The 13,585-nt window shown below is 35.1% G+C and overlaps 1 protein-coding gene and 1 pseudogene across 4 annotated transcripts; one reads left to right on the top strand and one right to left on the bottom strand.

Annotated features, from left to right (window-relative positions):
* The first annotated feature begins 2,374 nt into the window (after window positions 1–2,374).
* Window positions 2,375–10,692, top strand: LOC111313734 (protein VASCULAR ASSOCIATED DEATH 1, chloroplastic-like). 4 transcript variants are annotated; one of them, XM_089752110.1, is made up of 19 exons: window positions 2,375–2,749; window positions 3,066–3,107; window positions 3,609–3,668; window positions 4,325–4,375; window positions 4,632–4,697; window positions 4,817–4,912; window positions 5,006–5,107; window positions 5,560–5,660; window positions 5,765–5,916; window positions 6,944–6,984; window positions 7,093–7,180; window positions 7,332–7,418; window positions 7,672–7,726; window positions 8,194–8,260; window positions 8,976–9,075; window positions 9,560–9,621; window positions 9,710–9,749; window positions 9,861–10,162; window positions 10,287–10,692. In XM_089752110.1, exons 1-19 carry the CDS (start codon window positions 2,552–2,554, stop codon window positions 10,536–10,538), a joined length of 1,962 nt encoding a protein of 653 aa, XP_089608236.1. In that variant the 5' UTR covers window positions 2,375–2,551; the 3' UTR covers window positions 10,539–10,692. The 4 variants fall into 4 exon arrangements, with proteins under 4 accessions (XP_089608236.1, XP_022770174.2, XP_022770175.2 ...); XM_022914439.2 differs by having other exon boundaries at window positions 4,817–4,915; XM_022914440.2 differs by lacking the exon at window positions 3,066–3,107.
* Window positions 10,693–11,632: 940 nt separating this feature from the next.
* Window positions 11,633–13,010, bottom strand: LOC111313259 (phospholipase A(1) DAD1, chloroplastic pseudogene; annotated as a pseudogene).
* Window positions 13,011–13,585: the final 575 nt, after the last annotated feature.

Raw genomic sequence — 13,585 nt, 5'->3', positions numbered from 1 at the left:
TCTCATTTTCAGCAGCAGCAGCCTAATTATGAACAGTAAAATATTCATTAATTCATTTGATTAATTTCGAATTAAATTTATTTTTATTTTTATTAATCAAATTAAATTTATTAATTTTAAAAATTAATTAATTTAATTTATTTCAATCAATAATTAATTTTTTATTAATCAAATAATAAATTTATTAAAATTAAAATTAAAATTAAAATTTTTAATTTTATATGTTAAACAAATTAAATAAAATTATTTAATAAAAATTCAATTATGAAAATATTATCTTAAAAACTTTAACAATTTATGAAATAAAATGATACATATCATATATTTTTGTTTTATATTTAAAATTTATTATATTTTGATTAAATTTTCAATTAATTTAATTTTTGAATCAAATTAATTAAAAATATAAAGTTTTTTAAAATTATTTTTGTTAGCTTATTAAATTTGATTAATCAAATTAATTGATCAAAATAAATTAATTCAATCAAATTATTTCATTAAAGTCGAATTATAAATATTCTTATAAATTGTTCATAATTTGAAGGTGATGGGTGTAGAATCTGTAGATTAGCATGGGCGCGTTGGATTGGAGTTAGGAGTTTGGACAATTGAATTCTTTTTCCGGTCTGGCTGTCCAAAAGTGCCCCGCAAGTGTAAACAACTGAGGCAGAGTGTGATTGGTAGGAAGAAGGGTCCATTTGAACATTTAGGAAAAGTACGCATGCGCGTGCATGGTCCATCAATGTCTAGCTCTTGCGAGGCAGTCAATAATGGAACACAAAAGCGTTCAAGGACGGGTGGGGTCTAGGACTGTGGAGATTAGGCCGAAATGGCCAAATAGCGAGCCAGGCAAAGAACAAGCCACAGAGTCGTCAGCCATCATCTTCCCCCGCCACTTGTTGGCGCAAATTGTTGTTTGCTCAGTAGACACAATGCTTACTGCCTCCATTATGTTCTTTAATTGTTCTCCCTGTCCGTTATATTTTGTTGGCTTTACAATTAAGTTTATAGTAATAGTAATTGTAAAGTTTGCCATGCCTAATGAAAAGGAACTGTTTCGATTTAGTAATCTATTCAACGTTGACCAATTTGGGAAAATGTGTTTATTTTATTTGATATGCTTACCTGGTTGAGAGAAAAACAAATCACAAGTACCAAAATTGAGATGCGAATCCTATGACAGACGACAAATATTTAGCCAAATAATTTGAAGAAAAAAATAATAAAGGGTTATGTGGCAAGATGATATGGATCATGATCGGTAAATTTTTTTCGAGTCCATGGTCACGATCAATTAGACAAGTCATGTGAATCACCAATCCCCTGAACGTTAAACTTGGTGATTCAAAATGATTAGCACAATGTTTTTCTACTACTTATACCTTAAAATTAATGATGCCCACATTTTTCTGAAAAGAAGTGTTTTTTAATCCGGTGTGGGCCTTGCGATTTGTTCCCTTCCCTTGCTTTTTGAAAAAGAGCATAAATGGGAGGTTTGAAAGTGTGGGATTTGTGAATTTGTGTATTGGAATTAGGAAAAGGGCAGGCATTTAAAGATGGGTTCTTTCATGATTCTTTTCCTACTTCAAGTTTGGTCCACATCAAAGGCTTTTTCAGTGGCTATTCTCAGGTATTACCTGTAAATCGTTACATTTACACTTTTTTTTCTATCATTTACTCATCATATAACATTACTTTTGATTCAAAAACTAGAAAAAATTTATATACATCAACTCATATTGTAATTAAATATTTTAATTTTTACCAACTTTTTATTAAATAATAAAATTTTAAATCAATAATTGTTATTAAATTGTGAGTCGAACATGAAAAAAAGAATGTCTAACGTGTATAAATTTGGAGTTTCAAATTTTAAGTCAATATTTTAAATTTGAGCTAAATCTTCCTATTATTTTGGCTGAACTCCGTTTATAGATCCATGTGAGGTATTGCTTGTGCAGGAGTACTAGAAGCAGAACCCCTAAGCATGAGAACAGTCCCTGCAAATAATAGGGACAGGCCCATGAATTGATTGGGAATCTAAGATATAGGTCCTGCACCGTTGCCCATTTTGAGTGTTAATAAGGGCAGTCTCGGTCCAGACAAATTTAGCCTAATTGAATTGTGGCCCATTTTTTGGTTAAGGTTGAGCCATAACCAAACCGTGAAACGAGAACTGGTTAACAAGCCCACGACTAAACTTTAGTCGGTTAACACGGCCCTAAATGGAGGGGGAAAAAAATAATAAAAAAGAACTTGACCGACGGTTTTGACTTCGGCACTTGGTAGAGTCCACAGCGGGACCGACAGTTGTCAGTCATCCACTCAGTAATGCGCCTCATGTGAAATAGTCAACGTCTCTCCTTGAAGACTTGGCGTGGCGGTAAATTGACTGCAAATCAGCACGCCTGTTTGCTTCTGCTTTCAGGTTCTGTTTGTCAAACGGATTACTTTCCCTCAAATACCCCCCTTGCACTTTACGCTTCCATAATCTTGGACTCTCCCACCAACAAAAAAAAAAAAAAAAAAACTAAAAACTCAGATCTCCGCCATGGCAGTGGCCTCTGCCGCCGCAGACAGGATCGATCTGCCTAGGCCGCCCATGGATCCTTCTTTTTCTAAACTAGCTTCGGACGTCGTTTCTGATTCTTCTACTTCGCCAAACGGATCGTCTCCCACCAACACGCCCGATCGCAATGATCCTTCCAATTGTTCGCCCAACCCTAGTTACAAAGACGTCGAAATTCAGGTTCCTTTTTCAATTACTCTCTAATTAACTAAATTCTTTTATCTGCCTCGTTTACAAAAGTTAGGAAAACAAGCGAGAAAGTAGATTAGTATTCTGTTTGGAAGTTAATTTTGCTAATTCTTGATGATTATGTACGAGTTCTAAAAAATTATCATTATTTAGGCATATTTACTTTCATAAAACATTATCTTTTTCTTTTGAAAGGCAAGCCATAAAATTTTCTATTATTAGAAATCTCTTGAAGTTTTCTTGTTTTCATGGTTAAATTCGGAAATTAGACACTGAAAGTTTTGAATGGATTTGGCATTCTTTGTAGATAAGGACCATCTCGATTAAGCCTTTAAGTGCCAACTTTCAGGTAAAAGTATAGTAATAGTCTATAAAGCTATAAGTTGCGGGCATTTTAAGTCCTAATCTGTGGCATGTTATAGTTCCCCTGTAATTCAGTGCTAAACTTAGTGCGTGCCACTTGGCCATGTGGATATTGGTTAATGCGAGAAATTGTTGGCTAGTGAAATTGAATTATAGTTGCGAGTGAGCTCATGGTAAGTAACAAATAATTTGTCAAGGTAGCTTGAAAATAAATGTGGAATATTGTTTGATTGGTGTTCAGGAAAAGAGAAACATAATTTATAAATATTTTAATCTAACAAGAGATGGAAAAGAGGATGATCTATCAGAAGTTTTAATCAATGTAGTTAACCTAAACTGATTAGATTAAGTAGGTATGGTGATTTAATATTCTATTAAGTGTTTCCAAAAATAAGTAACTAAATGCATTGAAAAAGAATTGTTAAATTATTGAGAACTTAGTTTTCAATCTAGCACTATGGCTAAATTTGAGGCTTTTGAATTACAGTCTCCGGCAGCATTGAGGAGTGAAGAATACCGCCAACTTTTTAGGCTTCCACTTGAAGAGGTGAGTGTCTTTAATCTGTCACGATCGCTAGCTGTTAGTAATTCTTTACTTGTCTCCTTTATTTTTTGTTTTGAGGGATTGTAAATCCAAGAATTGTTTTCATGATTGATGTGAAAGTAATACTGCCAATTTGTATTTAAGATGTTTTGGGTGCATAAACATTCATGTATAACACTCACCAACCTATGATTTTTTTTTTTGGTCAAAGGTTTGAAAATGCTTGTCCATGCTTTCTATCCTATTTTAGATTCTAAATATTACTATTGTTATCTTTAAACATTTTAAAAACATTTTCTCTTTGAAGTTTAAAGAAGTGCGTGTTTTTTAGTCATTAGTCTATTCATGATTACCAGGCATCAGCAATTCTCCAATTGTTTTTGTTTTTGTTTTTTCAGTCTTTGTTCTGTAAATGAATGCATTCTTTCTCATGATTAATGTGAAAGAGGTAATGACAGATGATTGCATTTAAGGAATGTCAGGCATCTAAACATTCATGTAGCATGGATGTTCTCGTATCTTTTTATTTTACTTTTGGCCATAGATTTTAAAATACTTGTTATTTAAATTGTTATCTGAAATTTCTCACACTAGCTTACGTTTTTAGACTTCTAATGATATGGTAATTTTTAAACATTTTCTTTTGCCCTTTGCTGCAGTTCCTTGTTCAAGATTTCAATTGTGCATTCCAGGAGAGTATTCTTCTTCAGGTAATCTACTTCTTTACAATGACCTTTACTGCCTTGAAGTTAAATGCTTTACTTAGATGATTTCTTTACTCTGCTGCATCTAGTAGTTTTTTTTTTTTTTGCTAGGCACATAACCTTACCTTCCTTTTTTCAATCTGTGGGAGGTGTTAGGAGGGGTGGGTGTGGGGGGCAGCAGTTATATTCTTTGAGTATTTGGTGGCTTTATGTCTAATTATGTTCCTTTCTATAATTATAATGCATTATATGCTTTTTGCAGGGTCACATGTACCTGTTTGCTTGTTATATTTGCTTTTATTCAAATATATTTGGATTTGAAACAAAGGTATTCCTCAAACATTGGTTTTATTCTTAGTTTGTTTTCCTGTGTCCTGTTTTCTGGGCAGCTCCTTTAAGTTTTTTTAATGATATTATCTTGGAATATTTTATGGGTTTCATCTGCAGAAAATAATCCCTTTCAATGAAGTAACAAGTGTTAAAAGAGCAAAGACAGCAGGAATCTTTCCTAATGCAATAGAAATCTTTGCTGGAGGAAAGAAGGTAGTAGTACTTGGCATGCATATTTCTTCTATGTGCTTGTTTAAGTTTGCATGCGTTAGTTCTTCTGTCTGACTCTACTTGTTGATTTGGCAGTACTTCTTTGCATCATTTCTATCACGTGATGAAGCATTCAAGCTCATTAATGATATATGGGTGCAGCATGGTAATGGAGCACAAGAAATTACAGAACAACAGGTATCTTAATATTTCACAGCTTATCCATTGAAAAAAGATTTCATAGCTTATCCATAAAAAAAAAAATGTTTTATAGCCTATGAGTAGCATTGAAGAGGATTGTTCTACATCTTAGCATAGACAACTCATTAGGTATGCAATAAATGTTGACCAAGTTTTTTGATACCCCTTCTCGATACAGAGCATACATGCACATCATAAATGTGAACAAATGATTTGTCGCTACTTGTGCTTCATTTAGAGGTATTTTATATCATATGCTGATTTTGTAATCTTATTCTTTATCTGCACGTAAGAATTTTGGGAGATTTTCCATTTCATTCAATAAAATTTAAGACATTTTTCTCAGTTGAAATGTTGTTAAAACTTTGAGGTTCATAGCTTAGAGCTAATTGTGTATTTTTCCCCATTGCTTTTATTCTTATACCGGTTGCCTTTTTTTTTTTTTGTAGGAATCCATATCTGAGTGCAGCAGCCAAGAGAATGGCTTTGTTGCAATTGAAAAGGTTAATAGCACCAAAAACCCAATAAATGACATGGTATCTACAGACAGGTATTCTTTATGAACAGAATGGTCTGGAGAACTTCTGTATATATATATTTTTTTTATGGATGTGAAATTGTTAATAACTTATTTTAAGTGCATTTTTTATACAGGGATGAGGATGTTCCCACTTCTAGTGATTCTAAGGTTCCATCCTGTTCTGAAACTGATACAGAAGTAGGTCCTGAAACAGTTATAAATACCGGGTCAACAGCATCAACACATACTTATTCCTGGAAGCCAGAGAATTGTGACGCACCTAAGGGTTAGTTAATCTTGTTTTGAATTGCGACTTTCTCATGTTCTGCATATTATCTCATTTCAAGTTCATCATTTCTAGTTGTGGTTGTCTGATGTATTTCTTTTTCACACTTGCTACATATCAAGTTCCTTGATTATTTGGGAACTTGATTATGTTTTGAATATTTCTAGTCTTATGACTCCAGACTAGCTATTTGGGTGATCTTGAAATAGGACTATGATGTGTCATGGGTGGGATAAGAGAGAGAGAAATAGGGGAAATGTCAAAGAATAGATAACTAGAGTGAGAAATAGGCTGAAAATATGAAGAAACAAAGAATCAGGGGGTAAATGATAATAATAGGGGAAGAAAGAAAGAGAACGAGAGAAATAGGAAAAGGTGAGAGAATAGATAAGTAGAGTGAGAAATAGGCTGAAAATATGAAGAAACAAAGTATCAGGGGGTAAAGGAGAATATTAGAGGAAAGAAGAAAGAGAACTCGAGAGAGAAGAATCTGGGAGAAATTGCCATCCAGTAGTAAATCAATATATCAATAATTCCAAAAGCTCCTTAGAAGATGGCTAACTTAATTTTTTATGCTTTAAAATAAACCCTATATATACCAAATATAACCCTAAATACACTAATAAAGGTGGTTACATATCAACTTATTATGAGGCCAAGGGAAGTCACATCTTAACTTGTGCTGGAGGTTTAAGTGAACATAATGCATAGATTATGGAAGCTCATCATTTCTTGTAGAAATGGGTGGAATCATCATTTTGTTGGCAGACGAGGGTACATGGTGGCAAGAGAAGGTAGGTGGTTTAAATTTAGGTTTTGTACTTAAATGCATTTTTGGGCTTTGCCACTAGGAAAATTTTCAAGTGTGGGACAGACACAGACAGGAGGTCATATATTATCCACCTTCTTCTGTACTGAGTGGTGATATATTGCATCCAGTTATAATCTCATTGTTATATATGATACTACACTTTCATTTTTGTATATGTCATGATAATCTATGCCCCTTTTTTTTTTTGTTATGCAGTTGCTGAATGTTTTAACAAGGTTGCAGAAACAAAGTTTCCGGTAGCAAATTGCGAACTCATTTCCCTTAAGATCTACTATTGTAAAATATTTATAACATCAGTCTCTTCTTTATTTATTCTGAAGTCAATAATGTTTCTTGGGCTGCAGATTAAGGTAGAGGAGTTCTTCAATTTGTATTTTTCAGATAATGCTGTTAACTTCATTGAATCTTTTCATAGAAGGTGTGGAGATAAAGGTAGTCTGCTCTGAACTTTCAAGGAATTATAATTTCCAAATTTGCGTTTTTAGTTTACGTTCATAGTTAATATTTTGATAATATCATATCATAGAAGTGATTACTTTTTTTGTACATATGCCTTTATGTTTGATACATAGTTGCCTTACAGAATTCAGGTGCTCTTCATGGTGCCCTAATGACAAATTTGGACATGTCCGTGATGTGTCATTTCAACATCCAATAAAAATATACTTTGGTATGATTTTTTTTTATTATATGTCAACCTTTTGTCCCAGCATTATTATCCATGCTAAGATTAGAATTATTTCATATAATTGTTATAATTAATTAAATACTTTTTAAAATGAGGACAAGGATAATTGAAATGGTACAAGAAGATATTTTTTCTTTGTTTTGTGACCGATTTAATATCGGTTTAAGTGTAAAGTCAATTTAATGCTGTCTTGACTGGGTTTCATTTAGCATTAACCGTTTTTGTTTTGATCCAGGTGCAAAATTTGGTAGCTGCCAGGAGGCCCAGAAATTCCGAATTTACAGAAACAGGTTGTTGATATTTTCTTGTGGTGCCTTACATGCTATTATATAGTTGAAGACACTGTTAATTTATTATTATTTCTCATTTTGAAAGCATGCACCATTGAAATGAACCTATATCTCTTGATATGTTGGATAGTCCAAAACTATGTATGAGATTTAACGTGGGTAGGTTAGTGAGAAACATTAATGTTGTAATTGATGCATTGAACTATTAAACTATTGGTGTTTCTAGTTAATATTCTAAAACAAAAAACTTTTCTGAGTATTATTTTTCTATCCTAACATTTCACTAAGTGGTTGATTGTTGATTTTTCTATTCATTTAAACACAATACTCTAACTGGGAATAGACATTAACTCATAATTCTTTGTTTGGCTTGCTCTGCCTTTTTTTTCTCCTTGATTGGGTCTAACTTGTTGCTCTTTTCTTCTTATTCTTGTATGTATCCTGACAATATCACTCACTTCGGACAGTCATTTGGTAATGGAAACATCACAAGAGATCAATGATGTACCATATGGAGATTATTTCCGTGTAGAGGTATGAGCTAGAGCTAAGCCCCTTTGACATTCTTTAATGTGTAAAGTGTACTCCATTCCCTAGTTTGTTGCTTTTAGGCATAAATATCCTGCTATTCCTTGAGAAGATTATGGGTCAGAATTTTCAGAAATAGAGGCTAATTGCACTCTAGCCCTTCAAATTGAGAACTAATAACAAAAGCATGATGTCATGTCTACATCTTGTTGGTCTATTTATGTGCAATATTGGAGACAATTCATCTATTTTGTTTCAAGAAGTTCAGGTTGGTAATCTGTCTTGAGCCCAAATTTCGCTTGCCAAGTTTGGGCAGTGTGCTACATCAAATCATGGTTTTAAAAATAATTGATAATCAGTGGGATTTAGCATGTAAGGTTTTTAGCCAGCACAAATGAAAATTTGATTTTTTCATCACTCTTTACCTTAAAATTCTTCATATTGGGGGTATGTATTATGGAAAGTGGAAGAGAGGGTACAGAAGTCCCCTTTCTCTGTTTGAGTTAAAATAACATGATAAATCTTGTGAAGATGCTGAATATCAAGACTTCTAAGCGGTGGGAAAAGGTCATAGACATCATTTCTGCAATCAGTTGTTCTGAAAGCTTATCCTTGTTTTATGCAATAATAATATGTTTCTATTCTGTTTGTGAATTGTGATGCTTTTTTTGCAGTCGAAATGTTTCTGATATGTGCTTGAATTTGCTATGTATTCTATCAGGGGCTTTGGGATGTAGAAAAAGACATCGATGGCCCACAAGAAGGCTGCATTTTGAGGGTTTATGTTAATCTGGCTTTTAGCAAGAGAACTGTTTGGAAAGGTTTGCCTCTGCTGAATGCTGATGAATCTGTTGTTTGTAGTGTGTTTTATGCATTTTTTGTGCTTTGTATTTTGATTTTCTGAGCTTCTCTTGTTGTGGTTCCTGTTACAAATACTCCCATTTTCATGTCTCATATTATAATTGTGTCTGAAATTTGTTTTAACTTCACTTTAAATTAATTTAGGGGAGTGCCAAAAAGATATTTCCCTTTAGAATGAAATAGATTATTTATTGGTTGTGGAGGAAGGAATTATTTGAGAAGAAATAGGGAAAGGATTTTGAACAGTTGCAAGATCTTTTTGTGTTACATCTAAATTGTTTTGAACTTGTCAATTTGACAATCCTTCATACTTGGAAGATGAGCTCCAAAGGATTTGTGGTGTTCTTTTTCTTGAATAGCTTATTAAGTGGACCTTTTACTTTTATATTAATGATTATATTTCTTGTTCCTCTTCCTTCATCTGATGCGGAGCACTTGGTACAGGGAAAATAGTGCAGTCTACTCTGGAAGAATGTCGAGAAGCATATGCAACGTGGATAGACATGGTATTATCTCTCTTTTTTTTTTTTTTTTAAATGTTTATGTTGTAAAGTTTGAACATTCATCTAAAAAATTTCATGATTAATGTTTCAGGCACATGAATTGTTGAAGCAGAACATTGATAAACAAGGAGGTTCAACTATCATTTTTTTTTTTTTTAAAGAATTTCATCTATTGATGTTTTTGCTCTGGGCAGTGATGCAGATATTGGAAATACTGACCTAAGCTCCTTCGTTTCAAGCAGGGGCAGATCCTTCTGGAAGCTCAACTGAAAGCAATGAACTCAAAATTGGAAGGGAAGTAGCTACCAAGGAACCTTCAGAAATGTGTCATGAGTTGAGTGATCCAGTAAGGACATTGCGGATGCCTGATTCTCTGGATGTTAACCAACGAATTGGGAATCTTTTGCAAGGAAGTTTGACTAATGCTTTGTCCGTGGCATCTTTGTTAAGAGAGTTTGTGAGGAAATCCTACTCATACTTGAAAAGCGAAGGCCACCTTTCACTAGTCTTAGCTGTTGCCTTTGCTGTGATATTCCTGATGCAGGTTTGTACTTCCCAGTTAACTTATTACCTTTATTTTAATTCATTGGTTTACTCAAATGTGATTTTGATTATCAATATTGTTGTATCCTTGTAGCTCACATTCCTCTTTCTGTTTTTAACTGCAGGTAAGCATTATTGTGTTATTAAACAGACCACAACACGTTCATGTGAGTTACCCAGTTGAGTATATTGGTAGAATGGGTGGTGGTGGAGGCGGAGAAAGGCCAGCTGAAGCTGTGGCCTGGTTGGAGAAGCGGATGCATCACCTTAAAGAAGAGATGGTCATGGTTGAAGCTCGGTTAGAGAGGATGTGGCATGAGCATGCTGCTTTAAAAGCTCAGTTAAAAGAGGTGGGGTATCCAAAGAACCATCGATAACATCCTGTTTGTATAGTTTTTCACAATGAAAAATTTCATGTAAATCACAATCCTAAAAGACGGGAGTTACTCAAATAAGGCATTGGATGATATCTGAATCGTATATTTTACATAATAAAAAAAGCTTCGCAGTAAATAAGCAATCATTTCTTTATCCATTTCGTATTGAATCCACGTTCAGGAAAAAAAAAAAAAGGATAAGGGTCTAACTATCTAAAATTTAATTACTTATGATAAAAATTCACATTGTAACTATTATTTTTAATTGATTCATAGCTATGGAATGACAAAAAAACTGTGACATGATGGCATTGAACAATCAGATCCTTTTCATGTATACCCCAAACTGTTTAGAGTGATAACATTAATACCACCTAAATATATACTTAGCAAAATAAATGCGTAATATGAAATAACAAGAAAACACTCCTGAACCGAAAAAGAATCAAGAAAGTTGATGACTTTAGTCTATAAATTATACTTTTATCTTCAATAAAACTAAATGAATATAAAAAATTAAAAAAAAATAATTTGACTGAAAAAAGTGAGCATAGTTTCCATAGGAATTGACACGGTAACTCCTAATCAGTAGCCACTAGCCAAATGCACTTCAGTTTTACGTTGTGATACTCAAACTTACTTTTCACGGCGTCGGATAAACAAAAGTCAAAACTACTCAACTATCATAGAGAGTTTTAATTTTTTAAGATACATTCTAAGAACAAGGTAAGGTAATTGAACATAATTAAAGAGTACTACTCAGTTTGGATAACTCGGCATGCATGCATATTTAATCCAAGAAACACAAGTCAATGTTTATTTCTTCACGGGTCGACCAACTGTTCATTGTCATACTTGTTTTTTTTTTTTTTAATCAATAGTATTAATAACATGGGTTGTTCACTTCTAATTTGGAATTGCCTTCTCCTTTTGTCCATCAAACTCAAACATTACAATTCTGGCCTGGGGACGGACTTCTTTCTCATTCTCAATTAATGATTTAATAATGGGGTATCCCAAATCCTAAAAAAAATTAGCAATACCCTCCTCCTCCTCCTCTACAATGCCTAATTAATTAATCTTCTCTATGTACAAATTATAATACATACGTTTTTTTGCCTATCCTGAAATCTCTTCCAAAACAAAAAAAAAAAACTACAAACTTACCAGTTTTTCCCGATGGTGTTTGCCTAATACTCTCCTGGCCGTTGCCCGAAAAGGACAATTTGAGCTAACAAAACCATTTACCAACTGGAGATATGTGCTTAGTTCGTGACAAGTTGCCACGTTTCCCTTGCTCAGGTGCGGGCACTCCTTGCTACTTAGTCTCAGCTCTTTTCCCACGTCAGCATAAACGAACTGCGTGTCTTCCACGCGCTTTTGAACCCAGCTTGGCAGCCTTGGCACCTTCACAGCCTGCTTGTCTACCATGTCATTGTTGTCAATAACAAATCCGGGTACTTTGGTGATGAGATCATCTGAGTTTACTATACGTAGAATCTTTGTCCCTCTTTTCTCTAGCTGCTGTCTGAAGCTTTGGTTACCGACACGTGGTCCGCCGAATGAGATGACGGTCACCATCGGCGCATTGCTGAAGTTGGAGTTTATATCGTGTGCTGCAAGTGTAGCTAGTGCCGCACCGAGACTGTGGCCAGTGATGGTCAAGCTGAGGGGCTCATCACCGTACATTTTGAGCACTCTTCCGACCTCTTCCCTCACCATGTTCTGCAAGCTAGGACAGGTGGCCGTACCAGAAGTGTACAGGCTCAAGAACCCACTCTCCACCATGGCTCCACTGCCTTTAAGACCCACATTGGCCACTTCATTAGGCAGAGAAGTCAGCGTGGCACGTAGATTCTCAAGCCACTCCAAGCAAGTGGCCGTGCCTCTGAAGGCGATCACCACGTCACGCCTACCAAGCCTGGCGAACTCCTTCTTGTCCTGACAAACTGCCACGTAACCAATCCAGCTGGACTGAGTCGAAACCCAGCTCGGTCCCCTATCTATCCAACCTGGCAGCTGAATCCCACACGTGGCACGCAAGTTCTTGGTCGGTTTATAACCGCCACCTCCAATGCCAGACCGGGTCAGTAGAGAGTTCTTGGGGAACTTACACGTGGCATAAGTGGGTGAAGATGGGTCAAAGTCGAAAGAGCGATACGCTGCTTCGACGAATTGCCCGTATCTTAGAATCTCACTTCTTAGAGTATCATCAAGAGGGTCAAGCAAACCCTCCCAGTTATTAATCCCCTGATACTCCATCCAATTCTTGGCGAGTTTAGCTGAGTTAGAGTCAGTGAAAAGTGAGCTATGTTTTAAAGGAGTCAATGAAAACTTGGCGTTTTCAGTAGTGTTGAACTTCAAAGGATTGCTGGTGGTGGACGGAACAGAGTTATGAGTGAGTTTTGGAATAGTAGGCGAAGTGAATGGCTTGACAGTAACAGCAATTGCGCTAAGCCTCATATTGGACAAAAAGCTTTATATGTTTATTAATTATCTATAAATGTAGCGATCAAGGAGAGGGCTGGTGCTTTGGTTGGCTATTTGCTCTTGGTCAAATGTAGAAAAAAAACAATTGGGGGGGGGGGGTTTATAGGAAGAAGGAAGGGCCAGAGAAGAGCGTGGACGAAGATGCATGAATAAAGCACAAAATTTTAGAGGGTTTTACACTTACTGGGAAGTGAAGGAAAAGGAGTGAAAGTGAAGTGGGTGATGGGAAGTTGAGCAGATTTTTGCTTGTTTGTCTTATAATTGGGTGAAAATTAACAGGAAAAACGGCCGTGGGTCCAGCATAGGTGAGTTTTGATTGTGATGATGATTGGAGGAGATATGGCACATCAAAATTTTAAAAAGGAAAAACAAAGTTTGAAGAAGATTTTGACAGGGCCGCACACGGCACGAATCGGAAAACGACAAATTTTTTGTCTTTCCTACCATAGTAGTTTGTACTCGTGCTGGCACGTGGATATGGCAGAACAATTTATGGTCCCTGTTCTAACACTACTGCTCTATCCTTGGAGGTGCATTTGATTAATTGATACTCGGAA

This window comes from Durio zibethinus, chromosome 23 (genome assembly GCF_047325235.1).
Source record: "Durio zibethinus cultivar Kanyao isolate XHJ-2024 chromosome 23, ASM4732523v1, whole genome shotgun sequence".
NCBI lineage: Eukaryota > Viridiplantae > Streptophyta > Magnoliopsida > Malvales > Malvaceae > Durio > Durio zibethinus.
Note: the sequence above shows the minus strand (reverse complement) of the source record. Positions and strands in the feature narration are given on the sequence as shown.